At 47.4% G+C, this 23081-nt stretch overlaps 2 protein-coding genes across 6 annotated transcripts in view; one reads left to right on the top strand and one right to left on the bottom strand.

Moving 5' to 3' along the window:
- Positions 1–340: 340 nt before the first annotated feature.
- Positions 341–10388, bottom strand: FASTKD3 (FAST kinase domains 3). Of its 2 annotated transcripts, XM_027074137.2 has the most exons (7): positions 10266–10381; positions 7877–9347; positions 6700–6785; positions 4023–4197; positions 2793–2862; positions 1928–2042; positions 341–884 (listed from the first exon to the last, which is right to left on the bottom strand). In XM_027074137.2, the coding sequence occupies exons 2-7, from the start codon at positions 9312–9314 to the stop codon at positions 786–788; spliced, it is 1983 nt and encodes a 660-aa protein (XP_026929938.1). In that variant the 5' UTR covers positions 9315–9347; positions 10266–10381; the 3' UTR covers positions 341–785. The 2 variants fall into 2 exon arrangements, 1 of the variants encoding a protein (XP_026929938.1); XR_003425387.2 differs by lacking the exon at positions 341–884 and having other exon boundaries at positions 1964–2042; positions 2793–2982; positions 10266–10388.
- MTRR (5-methyltetrahydrofolate-homocysteine methyltransferase reductase) overlaps positions 10382–23081 on the top strand; it is a 31257-nt gene continuing 18557 nt past the window's right edge. For 3 of the 4 annotated variants that reach the window (XM_015068049.3, XM_027074124.2, XM_027074110.2), the window contains exons 1-5: positions 10382–10515; positions 12262–12426; positions 14365–14518; positions 16494–16611; positions 19360–19738. In XM_015068049.3, the coding sequence (XP_014923535.3) occupies positions 12298–12426; positions 14365–14518; positions 16494–16611; positions 19360–19738 (780 nt within the window). In that variant the 5' untranslated portion in view covers positions 10382–10515; positions 12262–12297. Of the gene's footprint in view, positions 10516–11025; positions 11476–12261; positions 12427–14364; positions 14519–16493; positions 16612–19359; positions 19739–23081 lie in introns of those variants that run through there. The other variant, XM_053202235.1, reaches the window with a different exon arrangement.

Raw genomic sequence — 23081 nt, 5'->3', positions numbered from 1 at the left:
AAACTTTTCGTCCTTATATTTGTTACAAGTGTTAACAAAGATCTTGAAAGAAAATATTTTCAGTTAGCGGCTACTGCAAAACAAAGATTTAAAAATAAGCACACCTGGGATGCCTGGGCAACTCAGTCAGTTGAGCGTCAGCGTCTTGATATTGGCTCAGGTCATGATCCCAGGGTCACGGGATAGAGCCCGGAGTCGGGCTTCATGCTGAGTGTGGAGCCTGCCTGGGATTCTCTCTCCCACTGCCCCTTACCCCTTCCTGCACGCACACACACACGCCCCCTCTAAAATACAAAACAAAAATAATACTCATTACATTTCTTTTTTTTTTTAATTTTTTTTTTAACATTTATTTATTTTTGAGACAGAGAGAGACAGAGCACGAACGGGGGAGGGGCAGAGAGAGAGGGAGACACCGAATCCGAAGCAGGCTCCAGTCTCCGAGCCATCAGCCCAGAGCCCGACGCGGGGCTCGAACCCACGGACCGTGAGATCGTGACTTGAGCTGAAGTCGGACGCTTAACCGACTGAGCCACCCAGGTGCCCCTCATTACATTTCTTTATTGTACTTGATCAATTGCTTTGTGTATAAAAGTATAATACTAGTATTAAATAAAAATAAAAATTTATTTTAAATTTACCACTGGTAAGCGTATACACGGTGTAAGGAAAACCACAGACCCTTTCCGGATCATGGCCAACTCACAACTTCCATCCCTCTTTGTACTGAGTCCCAAGAAAACACAAGTTGGTTCACCGAGTCCTGAAGCCAGTATTCCTTCTTGTTACCAACGAACGCCCACGTTGTGAGGAAATAGTTTTCTCTGCAAATATTCCACCAATTCAACTCTTGATTTTAGCATCTCAATCTCATAATAGGGGATCTGTAAAGGGAGGGAAATAGAATACATCACACAATCCGTCATGTTCTGAAGTCACCCTGGTGTTTCGGTCCCTCGAACCCTCCGCCACGGCTCCTGGAAGGCAGAGCTCACGGCTGCTCGGCGGGCCTCCCCAGTGCTTGCGAGGGTGCCCAGCACCCAGTGCGACTCAGCAAACGAGCCGCAGAACATGCAGAGAGAACGGGCGTCTCACGTGGAGAGAGGCTCACATTTCGGGTCAGGGCGGAAGGGGAGCCCGAGCCAGAATTTGGATGCGCAGAGTGGCGAGACCAGTCCTCTGCGGGAAGCAGCGGGGCCAAAGGGAGAGAGGCAAGAGAGCGGAGGGGGGCAGGGGTGTGAAAGAGACCGCTGAGCACGGGCCGACCGTGGGGGGTCTTGGATGCCCAGATGCAGATGGGTTTCCACTTCATCTTGTAAGCAGTAAAGGAACAGTAAAGGTTTCTCAACACACACAGGCATGTCAGTTTCAGGAGCGTTAATCTGGGGATGTAGGTAAACTATGCAGTGGAAAAAAGTAAGCAGACGGGACAGCAGAGAGCAGACCAGCAGACCGGGAACACACAGTCCGGGAAGCTCCATGAACATTCGCTGCTGACTCCGCACAGACTGCCTCGCTAAGAGATTGACAAGACAAACACAAATAAGGGCTGAAGCTTAAAAGTACGATGATGATCCTGGTTTTAACGGGGTCATCTTGGCTATTTCTATTCATTCAATCAGAGGGACATTAAAGCAAAACAGGTGCTCTAAGAATTCAGTAATCCTAGAAGCAGAGGTTAGTATAGCTTAGAAAGGGTATACGGATGCCGCACTTGAGAAAACTGTGGGTCTGAATGTTCTGTATTTCAAAATATAAATACAGGGATTTTTTTTTTTTTTAACTGGGAAAATAATGCTCAAAGTTGGCCTTTAAACTAGATGTAAGATGCGTGGTCCACTGGGCTGGCAGACCACCTAGCCCTCTGGAGAAAACACATCTAAATTAGAAGTTGCTTTGGGGGAGAAGAAAACAGGTGAATTCCTACCTGAACAACCCGATAACCAAGAAGGCGCAGGTGTCTCTGTTTAATAGCTTCCTTTCCCAGTAAGTGTCTGCTATTCAGAGAAAATCTTTTTGGATCATCAATGCATAGTGCTAACCTGAAAAATCCGACGGAGAAACTTAGTTCTTAAAACAATCCAAAATATTTATACATTTTTCGTGGAAAGTGTTTATTTGGGATTCGGCTATTCCTGTGTGTCAATGTTATTTTCAAATAAATCATGAGTGTGCCATTCTTTAATATGCTGAGAAAGCAATCTTATTAATATTAATGTTTCTGTTACAAGGAATTTCCAAAATTGGGATGCTGTTCAGTAGTGTCTTTACTTCTAGAAACATGTCTATTTTCCCACCATGTTTTTAATGCTTTATTTATTTATTTGGGGGGGGGGGGCGGGGCAGAGAGAGAGGGAGAGAGAGAGACAGTCCCAAGTAGGCTCTGCACTGACAGCAAAGAGCTCAGTGTGGGGCTTGAACCCAGGAACTGTGAGATCATGACCTGAGCCAAAATCAAGAGTCGGATGCTTAACCCACTGAGCCACTCCTGTTTTCCCACCTTCTTAAGAAAATACCATCGACGGGCGCCTGGGTGGCTCAGTCGGTTGAGTGTCCGACTTTGGCTCAGTTCATGATACGCGGTGAGTCTGAGCCTGCGTCAGGCTCTGTGCTGACAGCTCAGAGCCTGGAGCCTGCTTCAGATTCTGTGTCTCCCTCTCTCTCTGCCCCTCCCCTGCTCATGGCCTCTCTCTCTGTCAAAAATAATAAACATTAAAAAAAAAAAAGAAAACACCATCGATTATTAATCCCAACAAGTTTTGTAACATAAAAACCGCACCAGCTTTCTTTACCTTTTATGCACATCTTCATCAATCGTAAATGGCAATACTAATCCTTCTTCGTCTAATTTAATTTCCACATCTGGTGAGAGAAGAAAGGAAACATTCTCCGTGTGATACCCTCACAAACACTACGTTCCTTTCCTCCTCCTCCTTCTGTTCTGAATTCTCCCACACTGCAATTTACCAGCTGCGCTGGAGGCTGCAAAGAAATGACCACACCAGACCATGGTGAGAATTTTAACGTAACCAGCTCTACCATCAACCAAGTCAGCCTTAATTTCAGAAGGCTCAGCCACTAAATCAAGGTGCCGGGTGTGATAAGAACTGCACGTACTTCCTCTCTCTCCTTGAGGTGAGTATTGGGAACCCTTCACCCCAGACAGGAAGCAAAGCCAGACTGTGGCCTATACAAGTCGCAACTTTCACCACGGAGTCTCCCAGAGTCTCCAGGGTAGGCAAAGCCTCCTGCGCCCCACTCTGTGGTCGCTGGGCACGGCAGACCCCCACTTCCTCCCCTCTGATGTCCTGCTATTCTCTTTGTGAAAAGAGCTCTAAAGGAGGAGGGAAGTGAGCTACGACGTCCTGAAGCCTATAAAACACTACCTCCTCGGAGCTGATTTTCTTGCAGTCATTCATTTAAAACACTGTTAAGGGCAGAAGGACGTGAACTCTCCCGTCAGCCCCACCCAACAGAACTTTCCGCCGTGATCACATGTTTGCGCCTCTGCTGTTCCAGCACGCCTGCCACCAGCCACCTGTGGTTCTGAGCCCTTGACATGTGGCCAGGGCAACCAAGGAACTGAACTTTGGATGGTTTTTAAACTGTAACTAACGTAAATTTAAGTAGTCACAGGTACTCCTGGCTAGGGCGTCGGACAGCACTGACCTAGAGTGGCACAGCAATTATACTGGCTAATGATTACCCAGCACTTGCTATGCTCGGGGTATCACTCACTCAGTGCTTAAGCAAGTCTGGGTCACTACTCTTCGTACTCTCATTTTACAGAAAAGGAGCAAGCGGAAAAAGATTACTCTGCCCAAAGACATTCCCCTACCACGTGGCTAACAGGTGGGACGCCCCCCACGCATCTGGACTCCACGGCCCACGGTTCCAATTTGCCTTCCGGGAAGGGCCAACTCCGTTTTATATTTCCTGACCTTCCAGTGGCTGCGAAGTCCTGCATATTCCCAAAGAGGACAGCAAGCCAAGCCTGGTAAAGGAGACTCCCAAGTACTTACCTATTGTATAACAATAGGGCGTTAACACTTTTGAAGCAAAATACGTTCTTGCGCCCAGAAGGTCAATCAGTCCAATCCTCACAGATTTGTAAAGCTGAAAATCCACAGGCGTCTCCAGAGAACAGCACGGAGTAAGAAATGACCTCACTTGATATTTAGGAAGAAGTTTCCGACCCTGAAAATTGTATGTTTAAACATGAGAAAGGAAGATACGATCCAAAACTAGAAAATAAAACAAGGTTACCTGCGAATAAGTCTGATCAATATTACTCTATAAGCAGGATACTTTTCCAGATTAAGGACAAATACCTTCCTCAAAATGACAACAGAAAAATATTCTTGCGATAGCTCAAATCCAATAGTTCGATAGATCTTTTAAATGTGTGGGTTTTTTTTTTAACATTTATTTATTTTTGAGAGACAGAGACAGAGCATGAGGGAGGAGGGGCAGAGAGAGAGAGGGAGACACAGAATCCAAAGCAGGCTCCACGCTCCGAACTGTCAGAACAGAGCCCGATGCAGGGCTCGAACTCATGAACCATGAGATCATGACCTGAGCCGAAGTTGGACGCTTAACCAACTGAGCCACCCAGGTGCTCCTAAATGTGTTTTAAAAGTAGTCCGTGGTCATAGAAAGAAAGAAAGGAAGGAAGAGAGGGAGGGAGGAAGGGAGGAAACAACAGTGCTCTTGCAGCTCAAGAAATATCTCTTTGGAACTCTTAGAATTGCTTTAAGGGCCTTAAGGACACTCATGTTTTTAACAGAGGACAATGTGATAAGGGTGACATTTCAATTTACCAGGAGAAGGAGAGCTACGTAATAAATGGTACAGCCGGTAATCCATCCAGAAAATAACCAAGTGAAAGTTCTAGCACATGTTGAGGACTGCCATAAATTCCAGGTGGGTTAAAGTGCTATAAATACAGTAAGGGAAAGGAGCATTTTTAAAAATTTAGTAAAATATGTGTATTACCTTAGGAATGGTAAAATATTCTAGAGAGAGGAAACCCAGAAACCATAAAAGATGGATACATTTGACTATAGACAACTTGAAAATTTCTGTAGAGCAAATAGAGATCATAAACAATATTAAGCTACAAGCCCCCCTCCCCCAAATGAAGAACAAAAACTAGGACCAAGTATGTGCAACATACATAGGCGCTAATATCTCTATCTCACAATGTGTTCTAGGATAAAAAAAAAAAAAGAGAAAGAAAAAAGACAACCAATAGGAATCTGAGTCAGGAGATAATGAGGTAATTCACAGCAAATCGACCAATAAGCATTGTGAAAATAGGCTCAGCTCAAGATGCAATTTAAACATGTGACACGGTACTTTTCCACGGAGTCAAATGACAATGATTCAAGGGACTAACCACGCTCCGCAACAGAAACGATAGGTAAAGGGACATCTCCAACTATCAGGGGAAACACATCTGCCAGTAGTCCAGAATCTAGTCCGCAGTCTAGTCTCTAGATTGAAAAACAAAAAGAATGCACTTAATCTTCATGCATTGCCCTCGAGGAACGTCCATGGTAGACTGGGCATATTAGAGCCAAGTGTCCTCGGAAGAGCCCCGTTCCAAGGAAAGAGAGAAACAGGAGTGTTCATGTATTTGTGCACCTTTGTACATAAAACTGCTAACACCACTCCTTCAGGGATGGAGGGAAGCTGAGGTAAGTAGCATTTACTTTTCTATGCCTTACTACTGTTAAAGCTGTTTTGTTTTTTTAAGTAGGGTCCACGCCCAACATGGGGCTTGAACTCACTACCCTGAGATCAAGAGTCCTATGCTCTACTGACTGAGCCAGCCAGGAGTCCCTGTTGAAGCTGTTTTAAAGAAGAAAATAGGAGTGCCTTTCCATTCTTCCTTCTTAATCTGAAATGAGCTGCTTTTTGTTTTTGTTTTTAATGTTTAGTTTGAGAGAGAGAGAGCCTGTGCTCATGAGCAGTAGTGGGGTGGAGAGAGAGAATCCCAAGCAGGTTTCACGCTGTCAGCGCAGAGCCCGATAATGTGGGGCTCGAACTCACAAACTGGGAGATCATGACCTGAACCAAAATCAAGAGTCGGATGCTCAACCGACTGAGCCACCCAGGCGCCCTGAAAATGAGCTAGTCTTAAATGTGATTCAGTCAAGGGAGGGATGAGCAAGTCTGGAGAGGCCATGTGTGATCTTAACCAAGGTGCTGGATTAAGTTACAAGAACGAATCTCTGGGGTACTAGACAGGAAGCACCAACTCCACCTATCAGGTGAGAGTGAAACTTCTGGCTTGGCGTAGAAATGTACTTGAAACAGTTTAGGATTTGCTCAGGCCTAACCGAACGAGGGATTCACATTTACTATCTAACAGCTGTGGGGAGTGCAAGCCCTTCAAGGCCCTCAGAGCGCATCCAGGACGCTCTGACTCATGTGCCGGCAGCACCCCACAGAACCTCCCAAGAAACCTTACGCAACTGGAAATGGGTACTTCCAACACAAGAGAACAGGTATGGGGACAATTTATCAAAGAGAAGGCTACCTAGTGGGAAAGTAAGTTGGAGTGAATGAAAGCTCTGCTTTCTGATGAGGCTACTGAGACAGATCAAAAGAGGAAAAACTTAAAAGATGGGGAGGGAGACACAAAAGAAAGCCGCCCCCACAGGGAAATAAGGTTAAGAGGACCCCTGCTTTTACCTTATAGAAAGGGCATTCTAGCACTGAGGTTAGGAACAGTTGGGTCAGCTGTGCGAGGCTCAGTCTGTCCACGGACGATTCTTCCCCTGAAACAAGAAGCATTCCAGTTGTAGGTAAGTTTGAATTTGGTTTGTGAAGGAACATCACGAATGGACGATGTACACTAATCACTCTGGAAGTAATGTACTATTAAATGGCACTCGGGAGGGGCGTCTGGGTGGCTCAGTCCGTTGAGCGTCGGCTCAGGTCATGGTCTTGCGGTCTGTGGGTTCGAGCCTGCATCGGGCTCTGTGCTGACGGCTCGGAGCCTGGAGCCTGCTTCGGATTCTGTGCCTCCCTCTCTCTCTGCCCCTCCCCGACTCATGCTCTGTCTCTCTCTGTCTCAGAAATAAATAAACATTAAACAATTTTTTTTAAATAAATAAAATAAATGGCACTCGGGGAAGAACTTGTCAGAGTTAACCATGCCTTCTGGCTTGCCATCAAATGCCATCTCATTTAAACTTTTTTGTTTTAAGTTTTATTTGAGAGAAAGAGAGAGAGCATGAGAAGGGGAGGGGCAGAGAGAGGGAGACACAGAATCCAAAGCAGGCTCCAGGCTCTGAGCTGTCAGCACAGAGCCCGATGCGGGGTTCGAACTCACAAACCGTGAGATCATGACCTCAGCCGAAGTTAACAGTCGGATGCTCAACTGAATGAGCTCCCCAGGTACCCCAATGCTATCTCATTTGAACTTCTGAGGGATTCAAGCTATAATGAAAAGTCAACAGATATGTTAAAATTAGTGAGAATTTCCTTTAGCAGTGGAGACAGACATCTGACGTTATTTGGGTGGCCTTGAAGATGACCCACACCCTTTCTGAACAGGGGAGTCTACAGTTGCTGTTGTGGCTTCCGACATATTGGCATGACTATCACCGATGCCACACCATGTCCCCGCGAGACTCAGTTCAGCAGTCTGTGTACCCGAAATGGTTTTCTCTGTGCCGTGCTCCATCATTCTTTAACTCCGTATTTACACTGGCATCTGAAACGTCACATGTCTTCTTTAAGTTATTATGGAAGAGAAATCAAAGGCACCGCACGGCTCAGGCTAAGAGGTAGATGTGCGACTTGAAAACATCACGCACGCATTCAAGGGTTAATTTTTCCACTCTCCAAGTTATAACCAACTCACCTTGCAGCTGCTGAAGAAAATAAGGGCTGAATATTTTTGCCATAAAGTTGACCGGATGGCATGCAATGAGTGAACACGAATGGAGAATTTTCAATAACGTTTTGGGTGGAAAATAATCGAAACGAGTGAGTAACAGGTTTTCTAGCTTTCTGAAAAAAGCAGAGGCGTTCGGTGGCAAATAATTGAGTTTTCCAAACGGTTCAATTAACTCAGAAACCTGACGAGGTGAAAATTTCTCTGACTGGCCAACAAAAGTTTCCGCCACTGCATCGAAGATGGGTTTTGAAAGAATCTGTTTCCTACCGCAGTACTCCATGACTGTGCTGATGACCTCAGGATCCAAAGTGAGACACAGTGAGGCCACGTGTCGCTCCAGGGCTGTTGTAAAAAATCGGTCATTGTGCCCAAAGTATATGAAAGCCTCCAGGACTTTTCTGAGCTCTTCATGAGTAAAATGAGGGATATGCCTCACAGCGTATTTTCCCAATTTTATAACCAGAGGAAGCGCTTGAGTTTGATCAAGAGCCACTAGGGCAGTGAGCATTTGACTCATCAGCGCAGGACTCAAGTTGGAGACGACCGACAGGGAAAAGGTGTTTATCTTGTTTAGAAACGCTTGGTGTCGGTCCACTTTTTCAGCACATGCCTGCAGTATTCTATAAAGGGCCACAATATCCTCAGGGGCAAATGTTTCCAATTTTTCCCCTTGCAGTTGATATATAATCAGTTCTAGTGTCTCACCGCCTGGACCCTGCAGTCTAATCAGACTTTCCCCAAGGATACAGAGACTGCGGACTTCCAGGCCACCTCTGTTGACACGATGGCGGCTTTCTGCCACCAGGTTTAGTAACAAATTACTCTGAGGGCCCACGTACAACAGACTCAGAGCTTGCAAAGCAGTCACCAAAGCAGTGTCCGACAGACTCGGGGATTCCTGCTCGAACCGAACGCATAAAGCTTGAAAGACACCATTCTCTAGTATTCCTTTTGGCAGCTTGTGATTGCCACCTTTTTTTTCCACTTCACAGATCCGTTGCAAGGCTCCTGCTGCCAGGCTATCAGGCAAAGGTTGCAGCGTGCCTATAAAACGTAACACGTCTTCTGAGGAATCCAAGTCGTTGAGTCTCCTGTAAAACATCTGTTCATCCAGGCTTTTAGGATTTTGTTCAGGCCCAGCCCAGTCATGTGCTTGAGAGAACACTGGCTCACCAAGGGGATGCAGGGCGTCTCCGTTTTCCGAGTGGAACTTTTTACAACAGGCATGATGGAACCTGACCCTGCAAGGCTCGGGTTGTAGTGAAGGGAACCACGGACACAGATGCCCCTTGACCATCTTGAGAACATGGTTTACGGGGTGATTTTTCAGAGCGGCCAGCGCTCCATGTATCCGAAAATCGGATAAATGGTGAAGGTTCCTCCGCAAGGTAATCAAAGCCATGCCATCAGATTCTCAACTCCTCTTGACTTCTAACTAAAGAAAATAAAGAAAACACGGTCAAACATACTGAGAACGTGACTCGCTCAACAACATGAATGCTTCTGAAACTGAGGATGAGTACTCATGAGAAACGACACACAAAAGTTTCCCACTGAAACACAAGCACCCCGAGATCAGTAGCAGCATCCCACAGCTTAGAAACGTGGCTGGCACCCACGGATGATAATCGCTATGGTTTCTATGCACTGTTGTGCCCCCTAGTGCTTAGCCCTCACAACAGCTCAATAAATGAAGTACTTCTGGTGTCATTTTATAGACGAAGAAACTGATGCCCTCAGTTTTCTGTCCAGCTTCCAAGCTGGACACAGTAAGTGGCGGTGCTGGGATTCCCCTCGGGCAGTCCAGATCCGAAACACGCCTCCCACATGTTAACGTGTTGGGTCGACGGAAGGCACTGCGTTTGGTTAAACTGACTCAAAAGGAGCAACGGGTTAAAATGGCCAAAATTCGTATAGGTCCACGCAAAGCAAAGGTCAAAACCACGTTTAAGAAGCCCTGAGGCGTTGGTTTCTGCTAGGAGTAAAGACCTGGCCAGTGGTAAGGAAGAAAAGGATCTAGCTTGGCAAAGAGGGAAAAAAGTAGGATTTAAAAGAAGATAAAGGAGGCGGGCGTGTAAAGGAAGAAGGTGGGCGGTCCGTCCAGATCTAAACACCCCGTGTGAGATTTGGGAACAGGAGTGCGCGCGCCAGAGGGGACGGGGCGCCCCGGGGACCCAGTCCTCCTTGGAATGAAAGGAACCCACGCGCCGGGCGCCCCAAACCCGACGTCTAGGGACCTTCGATAAAGCACCGGGAGGGAGGCGGCGGCGGCTGGAGAGCAGCGGAGGGGCCCGGGCAGTACCGACAGCTCAGCTATGCCGCGGGCCCATGCACGCCGGGCCGGGACACCTACCACACTGAGACATCTACTGCGCTCACACCGCGGGAGGTCGTGCAGCGGCGAGGACCCTGGAGCCTCGTGGGCCTCCGTACGCGCCTTCCCAAGCGCCGGGCAGCGGGCGCATGCGCGGGGACGGAGGCCACGCCCCGCGTCCGGAGCGCTGGGACTGGCACAGTTCCTTCCCGCGCTCATTGGTCCCCGGCGCTGACAAGAGTGCGCAGGCGCCCGCTCTCCCCGTGGGTCTCCGGCAGGTCACCCTTAGGTGAGCGCCTGGCGGTGGCTGTTTCCTGAGTGAGCAACCCGTCCTGCTGGAGCCTGGGGGACGCGCCCCAGGGTGGGCAAGGGCAGCGGCTTCTGCGTCCCCACGTCCCTCCCCCGGCCGGGCTGGGCGCTCGCGGGTCGGTCAGGAGCTCGGCCCCGCAGGGCAGAGAGCGGAAGGCGGGCTTCCCGGAGGCCGGTGCTCGGGGGACTGCGGCCGCCTTCCGGGAGCCGGCCCCACGTGGCGGCGTTGACCCACGGCCTGGGTCCCTCCCGTGGGCGTCTCTGTTCCGAACACTTCTCTAGGCTGGGGGCGAGGGGACTCGAGAATGTTTGGAGCACAGCCCCGGCCGGCAGGCGGGGTCTGGCTCTCTTGCTGCTGCTGCGCCTGTGGTTGCCGGGGATCCGCCTCTGAGAAACGCGGGGCCGCGCGGCACCTGCTTTATAAGTGTTGGTGGACCCGAGAGGTTCATCCTCTGCAGCGCCTAGGAAGTGCTCGAGGGCCCAAGCTATAGTGATAAGCGGTGACAATTTCCATCTCTCTCGCTGCATTCCCAGAGTTCTCACCGAGTCCAAATGTGTATTATCCTTACAGTACTTATGCGTTCATTCGTTCAATGTATCGAGCACCTGCTCTGTACCAGGCTATGTTCCCTATGGACATTCCATGATTCTAAACAGCCCATAATTCTAGACATGTTATCTAACCCAATTCTTTTCATGTCTTTCGTGGCTTAATTTATCCTTGGATGTAACTGGTCAGAGGAGCATAAACCTGCTGATGGTTCATTCTGGAAGAGCCAAGATTTGATTTGGTGACATCTGTCCCCACAAGTTAACAGTTCCCCAGTTTTAGATACTGGATGAGGCTGTAAGTGTTCCTTATTTTACTCCTGGTTTTCTTTTCCAGGAAAACATATAAACTATCTTGAGTGGATTGGAAATATTTTCTCTTTGTACATATGTAAGTGTATCTACCTGTGCACCCACATATGTTTGATATTGAATTAAGCCATAAAGCAGAGTATGTAGATTAACTTCAGTACTTTGATCAGTTTATTCGGCATTAGGATCATGGAGGAACAGAATCCTCAACTTTCATTGGAATTTTATTTTTAATTTTTTTTTTAACGTTTGTTTATTTTTGAGAGAGCACGGCAGAGACAGAGAGGGAGACAGAATCTGAAATGGGCTCCAGGCTCTGAGCCATCAGCACAGAGCCCAGCCTTGGGCACGGTGAGATCGTGACCTGAGCTGAAGTCAGATACTTAACCGACTGAGCCACCTAGGCGACCCTTTACATTTTTTTAAAAAATAAAAATATCTAAGACGTAGTGAACACTGCCGTGTCTCAGCTGTTGTTCAAGTCTTTTCAGCTAGCACGTCTTTGTCAGGTGGGTACAATTGTCCCCATTGTAAGGGTGAGGGAGCTGAGACACAGATCAGTTGAAAAGCTTTCCTGAAGTTCTCTCGTTTTGAATGATGGACCCTGGATTCAAGCCCAAGTAGCCTGACCCCAGAAACTGATTTCCGAGCCTTGAACTTAAAGCTTCACTCGTGGTTAAATGAATTCTCTCTTTTTAAGACTCGCTGAGAATTAATGCTAACAGATCTAGAGAAGTCTCTTTTGTATGTGTGGATATTGGTGGAGACTTGAAAAAGATTGTGAGGGAGAATTAATGCCTGTGGTGTACTACTTAATTAAAAAGAAAATCCCTTTTTTCTGTGTTTTTTTTTTTTCTTTTCTCAGTGTAATTGTTACAGGTGAAACATATGCCTCAAAGTGATGAGGAGGTTTTTGCTGCTCTATGCCACGCAGCAGGGACAAGCAAAGGCCATAGCAGAGGAGATCTGTGAAAAAGCATTTGTGCATGGATTTTCTGCAGATCTTCACTGTATCAGTGAGTCAGATAAGGTAAGTGGTTACTCATGTGGTTTTTATTGTGTGTTTTGTGCCTGCAGTATTTTGGTTGGGAGGGAATGTTAAACAGCAAAGCAAGGTGCTGAATGCCACCATAATCCTTTTCTCCCCCACCACATTCAGAAATTTATTTTATCAACTGTGTTGTAAGATTTCTGCCATTTTTTTAAGCATATAAGTGTATGAATTAGACTAAACTGTCCCCCAAATCGAAGCAAGTAACTATTAACCGTAAGCAGAAGTCGTAATGCTTGCCTTGGTTTTCTTGGTTCTTGGGGTGGCTTTGCCAACAAATGAGACGTGTTTGCGTGCACGTGTGTGCTTTCCAACTCACAAATCCCATGTCTCAAAATTAAGACTTGGCATTCATGTCAGAGTTCCTGCAAATGAAGGGCCATGGAATTTTTTTCAAGTTTATTTATTTTTGGGAAAGAGCAAGTGCATGGGCTCGTGCACAAAGCCAGTGGCGGTGGGGAGGTGTGTGGAGCGGGGGAGGGCAGAGAGAGAGACAGAGACACAGAATCCAAAGCAGCTCCAGGCTTCGAGCTGTCAGCACAGAGCCTCTGCGGGACTCAAACTCACTAATAGCGAGATCATGACCTGAGCTGAAGTTGGATGCTCAACCGACAGAGCCGCCCAGGCGCCCCAAGGACTATGTAATTGTTCTGTGGAATAAAATTTAAAGTCGAAGTGGAAGGATCTAGAGAAGATTTGGCTTCTTTAGGTCAAGGACTGCTTATTTTTATGTTCAGTCTCTGCAGAAGTTCATACTTTAGGTTATGTGAGATCATAACACACGTATATTCTTCTCTCAGTTTGTGGGATTGAGTCCTGCAGTTTTACTGTTTTATACAGTCCGGTTCATAGCAACTAACAGCTTTTTATACCAGCACAAGATGATGTACCAGCCACTCATGGGTCAAATTTAGCTTAGTATTTTAAAAGTTACCCTTCCGGTACACTCAAGTTCATAAGCTCCTCTGTCCTTTCCCACATCTCTGGTTCAGAAGACTAGACTGTCGGCAGCACACTTGAATTATAAACTCTGCTCCTAGGAGAGCCACCTGGTTCCTTCATGTGTGAGGGCTAAGGTGAGCCAGCAGGGAGCATCCTGGAGGACACTGCCAATCAGCAGGTTCTGTAATCCTGTGGTTACTTCAGAGTTGGCATAGTGGATGCCACATGATAGAATAGGAACAAAAACAGAGTTGTCCGCACCGTGTAACTGGCCTGGATTTGGCCCCTAGGGTCGCCTCACCACCCAAATCAGCGGCTACTTGAAAATTCGGTGAGTGTTTTAGTGCCTTGTTAGTCACATGTGCGGTCCCAGCTGATTGACTTCTCCAGCTGTTCCTGATCCAAGTTCAAACAGATAGCTTTCTACTTCTAGGTCGTGGTCGTCCTTTTCAAGGTGGAGTTACTTTAACAGACTGTAGAAGTTTAATACACAATTTGCGCCGCGTCCTGTAAGCATTGAATCACCTGGAAAAACGTTAGCTCAGATCCTTGTGTCCGCCTGAGAAATAAGTGAATTCCTCAGAAGCAGCTTGGATCCGCATGCTCAGTAGAGCTCTGGAGTCATGATAGAGATGGTGAAGTGCTCTTCTTGGAATATTTAAATTTAGGTGAGAATTAGGATGAAGAAACCTGATCTGTAAGACACGGAAACACGGACGATCTCGGCTTACCACTGACGCTATCCCCAGCCCCCCGGAGCCCTGAGGGAGTGAGGACTTAGCCAGGCTCCCTGGTGTCTGAGGAGTGGGATGTGCACCTTCCCAGAGTGACCATGCTCCGCACCCTCTCTGCCGTTAAACAACGCGCAGTACAGGTGACCGGTTCAGGATAGAGACTAAGCCGGTTGCGTGGCCGATGCGTTAAGTCGAAACTACATACAGCTGTAGATCCCTGACATGCCTGCTTGTCTTCTAGTACGATCTGAAAACCGAAACGGCGCCTCTCGTCGTCGTCATTTCTACGACGGGCACGGGAGACCCACCCGACACCGCTCGCAAGTTCGTCAAGAAAATCCAGGACAAGGCGCTGCCAGTGGATTTCTTTGCTCACCTGCGGTATGGATTGCTGGGTACGGACTGTATTTTGGTTCTGACTCTCCTCAGTTATTACAGGTTTGATTTCTGGTATCTGAATGTATCCTTCAAAACCGTGGTGTGTAGCTGTAGCGGTCTTGTTTTTGTTTGTTTTTTATAGAAATGTGTAAAACACGTAAGTGTAAATACTGTGCTGTGTTCTGCAAATGAGTCCCCTGGCTTCACCCCACAGCAGCGCCTCTCTGGGGCCAGGGGACATTTTCTGACTATCAGCGGCTAGTCTCCATCCCAAACTTGGTTAAAAATAAAAGGAATCCCTGAAGGAGCAACTTTAAATGCTGTTTTATTGATTTTGTGTGTTTTTTTGTTTTTTTTTAAAAACAGGCTCCCAGGTCGATCTGATTTCCCTAGGAGTCACTCCCCTAGTATGATTTCTAATCTCGGCCACATATTAGGACCAGCTAGGGGAGTTTTCCTTGAAATCTGTTACCCGGGCCCATCTCCAGTGACTCTAACTTAATTGCTTGGAGGTGGGGCCCTGGCATCAGTGGTTTTTAAAAGCTCCCAGGTGATTCTAATATGTATCCCAGGTTGGGAAACACTGGCATCTAAGTTGCTGTGAAGTATAGGTTAAAAAACTAAGATAAAGGAGCAGAAAGACCAGCTCAGCAAGATAGGACACCAGAGAGAGAATTCAGAGCCCATATTCCTGGCTTGTGATCTGTATTGTTCTTTGAATGCTCTTTGAGAATTATTTTGGGGAGGGTATCTGGTAAGGATGGATTATGCTAAGTGACTGATCAGAAATTTGAGGTTATGACGCCGACTAGGTTCTGTCTTACAGAACTTATTCAAATAAGAGGGGGGTTTAGAGTACTTACATGTTTTTATTCAAGTTTTTCTGATTTCAAGAATGAACACATGTTGCTTTAAAAAAATTCCTTGAAAAAAAGTATAGACTGAAGCCCATCCCAACCTTTCCGGTCATTCTTAGTCCGTTTATGCCCCCCTCCCTCCAAAAGCTCCCATGTTCTTGTTGGGAAGGTACATGGAGATGATTAAGTGAGAAATTGACCATTTTAATTTTAAATTTTTAACCAAGTATGAAAATGTTAGTCCATTTTCTTACCAGGAGACACAGAAGCAGTTCCTAATTCACCTCACACAGAAACATGGCAAGTGATTATATATTACCTGTCTCTGCTCTAGATTAGGGGTCAGTAAAATCAGTAAAGGACCAGCTACTAAATATTTTGGGCTTTGTGGACCATGTGTTCTTTATAACAACTACTTCCCTCTGCTGTTGTGGCTTGATAGCTACCATGAACACTATGTGCACAGATGGACTTGGCTGTGTTCCAGCACTTTATGTGAAGAAAGACAGCGAACGGTATTTATTTGGCCCACAGGCTGCAGTTTGCAGACCTCTCACTAGATCACAAAAATCTTCAAAGACAGATGTTACGGGTTTTTTTTAACGTATCTAATTCTTGTTTTAAGGTTTCCTTCCACATTAAAATTTTTTTTTTAATGTTTATTTTTGAGAGAGACAGAGAGCAGGGGAGGGACAGAGAGGGAGGGAGACACAGAATCCAAAGTAGGCTCCAGGCTCTGAGCTGTCAACATGGAGCCTGACCCTGGGCTCGAACCCATGAATCATGAGATCATGACTAGAGCCAAAGTCGGACACTCAACCGACTGAGCCACCCAGGCGCCCCTAAGGTTTCCACATTTTTACAGATTTGTGTAAACAAACATGTAAACATATTTTTGTTAACGGTGGCCAAGAAGTACTTGTTTGTGTTTCGATGCATCTGGTACTTTAACATGGTAAGATAGAAGACGATCGTTTGCATGCTTAGTATTACTCAAGGAAAACCTCAGAAAACGTGAAGCTATACGTTATGTATTCGTTAATCAGCATGTAGAATGTTGTTTTAAATACTCTATCTGTTCTATGTACCTTCTTTAAATCTTACGGTGCACTAACAACCCCTTTTGGGCTCCTAGGGCTGGGCGATTCAGAATACACATACTTCTGTAATGGCGGGAAAATCATCGATAAGCGACTTCAGGAACTCGGTGCCCAGCATTTCTACGCCACTGGACACGCAGATGACTGCGTGGGGTAAGGACAGACTGTGCGGTTTCCACTCAGCCCCTGCTGGTACTTGATGAAAGTCTGTGAGGTTCTAAAATGTGATGACTTTTGATTTAGCACTGAAGCTTTTATTTTGAAAGTGGTATTTTCATTTCCTTAGCTTTTTTAGCTCTAGGGCCAGAGATCAGCCGGAGCTTGATGTACGTATTCTGTTGACTTTAAGTGCCTCACCCATCTCAGTAGCTGCTACCGGAAGAAATTTGAAAAACCGCCCCAGTACGGTTATCTTTATCTTGAAGCGTGTAGGTCTTTGTGAAAGTCCACATTTTTTTTAGGAACTTTGATAGCACGTGTGCTTGCTTCTCTGCCGCGCGCACAGGGGTGACTGCGTGCAGGTCCTCACGTGGAGGGCGCCCGGCAGGCCACGCGTCACCAGCAGAGAACACAGACCAGAGGCCTTCCTGGCACTCTGGGTGCCTAGGCTCTCTCCCTCGCCATCTTAATGGCCATTTGCCACCATGCCGGCCAGAAATAGAATTCCTGCTTCCATTAGATTATTCTCGTTTTTACAGTTCAGTATTTCACTGCATGTGCGGCCTCTCAAATCCTCTTCATGTGTCTGTTCAAAGGTCTTCTAGATGTCGTGCTCCACCTTAGTTTATCACTTAGCCTTTGGCCGTTTTAGCCAGATTACAGCATACCTGCTTGCTTTTTCCTACTCGGTGTGTGTATTAAATTCATACTCACTTGATTTTTCTTTATGAATAATGACAAAGTCAGCAAATGTCTTGCTTTTCTGCATAGCGCCACCTCGCACGAGTGTGGGTCCACGTAACCCACCCTTCGGGTCCGCTCCCTCCATCATTTCCTACAGCTGTGATGCTGTGGACGCTTCCAGATCTCAGCACGCACGTTCTTAGTTGTGACAGAGCTCGACCGTGTTGCCTTGTGTCTTCACCTTTTAGTTTTGTTCCTTTATATTGATTTTTTTTTTTTTTTTTGGTGGGTTTTTTGTCAGAATCCTGTTACCTCCCATTGTTTGTCTCATAAGAGCCGTTTACTTGCTAACTTCTTCTAGAACCCATTGGGCCTTTCCCTGAGCCCATATTTGACGTCTTGTCAGGGGCATTGTTTCCCTGTGCATTTACTGGATGGAGTGTTAAAATTCTTGGGGCGCCTGGGTGGCTTGGTCGGTTGAGCGTCCGACTTCGGCTCAGGTCATGATCTCACGGTCCATGAGTTCGAGCCCCGCGTCGGGCTCTGTGCTGACCACTCAGAGCCTGGAGCCTGTTTCAGATTCTGTGTCTCCCTCTCTCTCTCTGCCCCTCCCCTGTTCATGCTCTGTCTCAAAAATAAATAAACGTTAAAAAAAAAAATTTAAAATTCTTAAGTGTATTAACCTGCATCTCTGAAACTTTTAACCTAACCACCTTACTTGAACTTACCCTCGTCTAAAATTGTTTTCAAGAAGATATCCTGGATTAGCGTACCCGTCACCACATTGAGGGGTTCAGGATGCAGTGTGGGGTCCAAATCCCTGCGTCCAGATCCGGAACTATCCACTGCCTCTAGTGACCGTGAAACTTTGGTCGCGTTACTTCCCCCTCTCGTGCTACCATCTCTCCCTGTGTGAACTAGAGAATAATAGTGTGTGTTGTGGAGAGTTTTGGGGAGGACTGGATAAACTGACACAGGCTGTCCTCTTAGAAGAATGTCTGCCACGTAGTCAGTACTCCATGGACATTAGCTCTCCCGCGACAGTGTCATCGTCTCAATATCTCTGAGCCTTGAGAATGGCGTGTTCGATGGAGCGGCCGTCGTGGAACTCAGAGTTTTGGGTACTTGCTTTGCCAAAGGCTCGGAGGGGTGGATGTGGAGCGTGGAACCAAATTTTGAGTTGTGAGCACCTAGTGAATCTAATGAACTTATAGCCAGAGTCCTATGAAGACAGAGGCCTGGAATGTGCCTTCTCCTGTCATTTAACTTTATGAATTGGAATTTAATTGATATGTCCTTTGAGTTGTGACTAAAAATGAGAAGGAGGTTATTTCCAAGGTTCCGATCCACAAGTTTCTCAGTTCAGGAAATATATGAGATGTTACTGTGGGCCTACCCTACTTTGTTTATTGGCAAATACACTACCACATTTTAAGACCTACCTATGATTTACTCAACTTTCCTAAAGGATTATTAGTTTTTTCCTTTATGTTCAGACTTGCTGCAGATTTTATCAAAAATATCCAGAACTGGTTGAAGATTTGAACTATTTATACTTAGTCAAAATAGCATTAATCTGGAGTGATTTCGTGGTGATAGTCTAATCTCTAGGGGGAAAAAAAGGGCAGTAAATTAGGTGAAAAAGTGAAGTTGCATTTGAGCTATGTAATTGTCATGTGATATTAGAGTGGACTTGGATTTGGGGGGAGTTCTGTTAGCCTCGGAATTTAGCATGCCTGTTTAAAGTCACAGCTGCTTAAAATAAAGATCGCCAACTATATTTTAGAAAGTTAAGAGCAATCCCATTCCTCTTACCTATTACTAAAATGGCTTCATTTCCGTTCTGACATTGTTTGTGGCTGAAGTGCCGACGAACACAAAATAGCGTTTTTAACTCGATCTCAAGTGTATTTTGTATTCCGAATCATTGTTATGTCTAGTGTTTTTGACCGCTTCATAGTGCTCAGCCAGATAGACTGCAGTTGCCCTAGTATTGCACATTTAAGTGGAGAACTTAGGCCTTTTTGTATTTTTTCCTTTTTTGTTACCACAATCCAGTTTAGAACTTGTGGTTGAGCCCTGGATTGACGGACTCTGGGCTGCCCTCACGAAGCATTTTACGTCCACTAGAGGAAAAGAGAAATTAAACGGAGCTCTCCAGAGAGCATCGACTGCCTCCCAGAGGATGGATCCTGTGAAACCAGAATTATTGCACATTGAATCACGAGTTGAACTTCTGAGATTAGCCGACTCAGGCAGAAGGGATTCTGAGGTTCAGGAACAGAATGCAGTGAACAGAGATCAATCGAGTGCTCTGATAGCAGAGTCTGAGCCCTCACTCACCCACTCGGTTCCCCCACTGTCACAGGCCTCTCTGAACATCCCTGCCCTTCCACCAGAATATTTGCAGGTGCATCTGCACGAGTTTCTCGGCCAGGTAAGTGGCTTTACTTTATTCCTCGTGCTGTAGAATGTTAACTCACCAGGGGGTTTGTTTTGTTGTTGTTACATGACAACAGAGGGCAGCAAACTGGTCCACCACCTATCCCGGAGATAAAGCTTTGTTGGAACACGGGCCTGCCTGTCCATTCCCACGTGGTCTGCGGCTGCTTCTGTGCTACAGGGTTACGTGGTTACCGAGGCCTGCGAAGCCCGGCCCCTTTCTGGGAAAGTTTGTGTGTTGCAGAAGCGTTTGTGTTATTACATTACCTCTGTGGTTGAAGCAGCAAATGGTTAAGAGCTCGGTTTCTCTGTTATTTTGGAGAATTCTTTGTTGCGGGTACTCAGGAAATTACCTTAGCAGCTAAACTTAAAGCACTTCTTTATAGTAAAATCTCATTTCCAGCATGGCTTTTTGGTGTCTTGGGATGCTCCGTTTTGGGGATTAATTTTCTTGGCAACATCTTATAAGCTTGTTTTCGCCTATATTGTCACTTTCTTTTGTCAAGTGTATTTTTTGTACCAATAAGGAAGTGAGTTTAAAGTAGTCTGTAAATCTGGGGGCACCTGGGTGGCTTGGTCAGTTGGGCGTCTGACTCTTGATTTCTGCACAGGTCTTGATCTCATGGTTTGCGAGATCGAGCCCCACATGGGGCTCTGTGCTGAGAGCGTGGAGCCTGCTTGGGATTCTCTATCTCCCTCTCTCTCTCTCTGCTCCTCCCCTGCTTATGCACACATGCTCCCTTGCTCCATCTCTCAGTATAAATAAATGAACTTAAAAAAAGTCTGTACATTTTGAGCATTAAGTTGGATAATATCTCATTTCTCGTCACTACTCTTTGGACATGCCTGGTACACATCTCCATTGAAAGCCAGTCTTTTGGGGCAGAGCCACACTCTGTCTTTAGAGTGGCTGACTGTGGAGTTCGTGCCGGTTTTCTCATGGAAACCACACCCTCATGCAGCCATCCTGATTTCTTGTTTCTTGATTTTTTATTTCAATTTTTTTGGGGGGTGGGAGGGGAGAGCATGCGTGGGGCAGAGAGGCAGAGGGAGAGGGAGAGAAAAAGATCTTAAGTTGGCTCCACACCCAGTGCAGACCCAGACATAGGGCTCAGGACTTGATCTCATGACCCTGAGATCGTGGCCTGAGCCTAAATCAAGTCGGACGCTTAACCAACAGCCACCCAGGCGCCCCTCGATTCCTTATTTTTAATGAAGCAATTTAAATACGACTTTCTGGTATATTAGAACTGTTTTCTGACACCTGATATGATGGTGGTTTTTTAACGTTTATAGCATCTCTCTGAAGCATCCAGATAAACAAGTCTTCATACATAAACAACTATTGGGTATCATTCCGCTTGATAATCGCGTGAATTGTTGACGGAGGTGATGACAGTAGGTACACGTTTGTCAGGTCTGGGAACCGACACGAGCGCCTCTAACGAACCTGGCGCACAAGCGGGTCCAGGGCCCCTGTTGCACGCTGTGGGGACGGATGCACGTGGCAGAGGCGTGTGTGAACGTGACTGCCTGACCGGGCGCTTGAGGAGGATCTAAGGAGGTGTCTGTTATAGGAAGTGTCATTAAATAAGCGTCAGTTGCTGGGAGTGTGGTTGAAAGGCTTAAAATCTCAACCGGTTAAGGGATATTTGTGTACATTGCCCAAAGGATATGTTTAGAGGATAAGGGCTTGGACAGAGATTTATTTTAGGCCATCCTCTTGGGGTCGTCACGTTAGGGAAGGGGAGAGGAGGGGAGGAGCCCTGGGAGAGCGGCCAGTCCCGCTCCACATCACCTGTGCCCTTCCTGGGGGCTCTTGGGCTGTGGGGCCTTTGGGCTGCGGGACCGGCCGTGGGACCCCTTAGCCCCCGTCACTCGGACCCCGCACGGCTGCTACCTGGTGTGTCGCCTGGTGTTGGGGTCGGAGCGGCCATCCTAGGATCCCAGGTGTGGAAGGTGCAGGCCTGCCCCAGGCTGTCCCGCTTCTCCCAGGTGAGGTGACGGACAGGACTCATCGGTGCGTCCTCTGCCGGGAGGTGCAGGCCTGTCCCAGGCTGTCAGGCTCCCGGAGGTTGTACCGAGAGCGCTGGCCCCTCAGTCTGCACAGGGCGTGGGTCTTCCCGGGGACGCCCGCACACCAGCCACGTGTCCCCCGTTGGGTCCGATGGGCGCCGTGGCACTGACGGGCTCGTGTGCCGTGCTGCAAGTCCAGATGTCCCGCCTTGAGCCGGATTGCTGTAACAGCCGGCCGGAGCGTTGCCACGGTCTGTTCCGCGTGGAAGCGTGTGGTCTTCTTCAGGGAGAGATGTGGAGAAGAGCAGACTGGCTAAGTCTGTGTCCACGTGCTGTGTGCCTGAGGCCGTGTGGATCTGATCTCTCAGAGGAAGCCATCCTGCGCGGAGGCCGAGCTGGGGCTTCCCGCTTGTTTGTGTTTCTTGTGGTTCCTCGTCGTCCTCCCTGAGGGTCCGCCTGGTCGTTGCAGGGCCCAGGTTGGCGAAGTGGATGGAGACCGTCCCTGGTCCTGTCGACTTTTAGGGATGGTATCTGTGCCTGCAGTTCCTCTCAGGATGCTGGATGTTTCCCTTTGTACCTCGTGGGGGGAGAAGGCCACGTCAAACTCACAGGCTTCCTCGTGGCCTTCCCACCACATAGCCCTGAGCCCCCCAGGGTGGGGTGCCCTAGTGGGGGCGTGGGCGTGGCTTGCAGGGCAGAGGACTCACGCAGCAGGGAGTTCTTGCTCTCTGTAGGAAGAAGTAGCCACTTCTGCAGACTCGGCAGGTTCAAGGGAATCTAGGGATTCAAGATTTTGAAGCCTCACGTCCCCCTGTCAGCTGCCAGGAGGCCATTCTTTCCCTATCAGAGACAGGCCTCAGCCTTCTGTCCCGAGGCAAGAGACAGCAGCTTCTTTGGATGCCGTGGAGGATGTTCTCTGGCTTCCGTGTTTAGTTTTTAAGTGTTTTCTCAGCTTTTGCGTTTTTTTCCAGAGGTGTCAATGAAGTTTAGTAAAACCCACAACTCGACTGGCCGTATCAGTGCTATTTCCCCCTAGATCTCCAGCACCAGCTACTGTCCAGTGCGTTCCTTTTCACGGTGCGCCCTCCCACTTAGCTCCTGCCTTGCCGCCTGGTGCTCTGTCGCCCCTCTGCCACCGGTGTCGTGTGCTGTTGTCAGCCAGGTGGGTGATCCAGCTCCAAACTCCCGTTTTAGCATCTTGAAGCCACTCTAGCACCGGCTGTCACAGACTCGGTTCCTGTAAATCGAACTACGTGATTATTTTTAGGGTATCCCCTTGAGATCCTCACCTGGGGAGAGGGGGGGCAGAAGCAGGAGTGGGC

The sequence above is a fragment of the Acinonyx jubatus genome, chromosome A1, assembly GCF_027475565.1.
Source record: "Acinonyx jubatus isolate Ajub_Pintada_27869175 chromosome A1, VMU_Ajub_asm_v1.0, whole genome shotgun sequence".
Classification (NCBI taxonomy): Eukaryota; Metazoa; Chordata; class Mammalia; order Carnivora; family Felidae; genus Acinonyx; species Acinonyx jubatus.
Note: the sequence above shows the minus strand (reverse complement) of the source record. Positions and strands in the feature narration are given on the sequence as shown.

Bases quoted from the DNA above. Each gene is read 5' to 3' on its own strand.
- FASTKD3 (XM_027074137.2), bottom strand. From the start codon at position 9,314: ATGGCTTTGATTACCTTGCGGAGGAACCTTCACCATTTATCCGATTTT. The intron at 2,043-2,792 runs GTAAAGAAAGCT...CGGATTTTTCAG, and splicing joins GATGAAGATGTGCATAAAAG to GTTAGCACTATGCATTGATG. The intron at 885-1,927 runs GTAGGAATTCAC...CTCCCTTTACAG, and splicing joins TTGGTTATCGGGTTGTTCAG to ATCCCCTATTATGAGATTGA.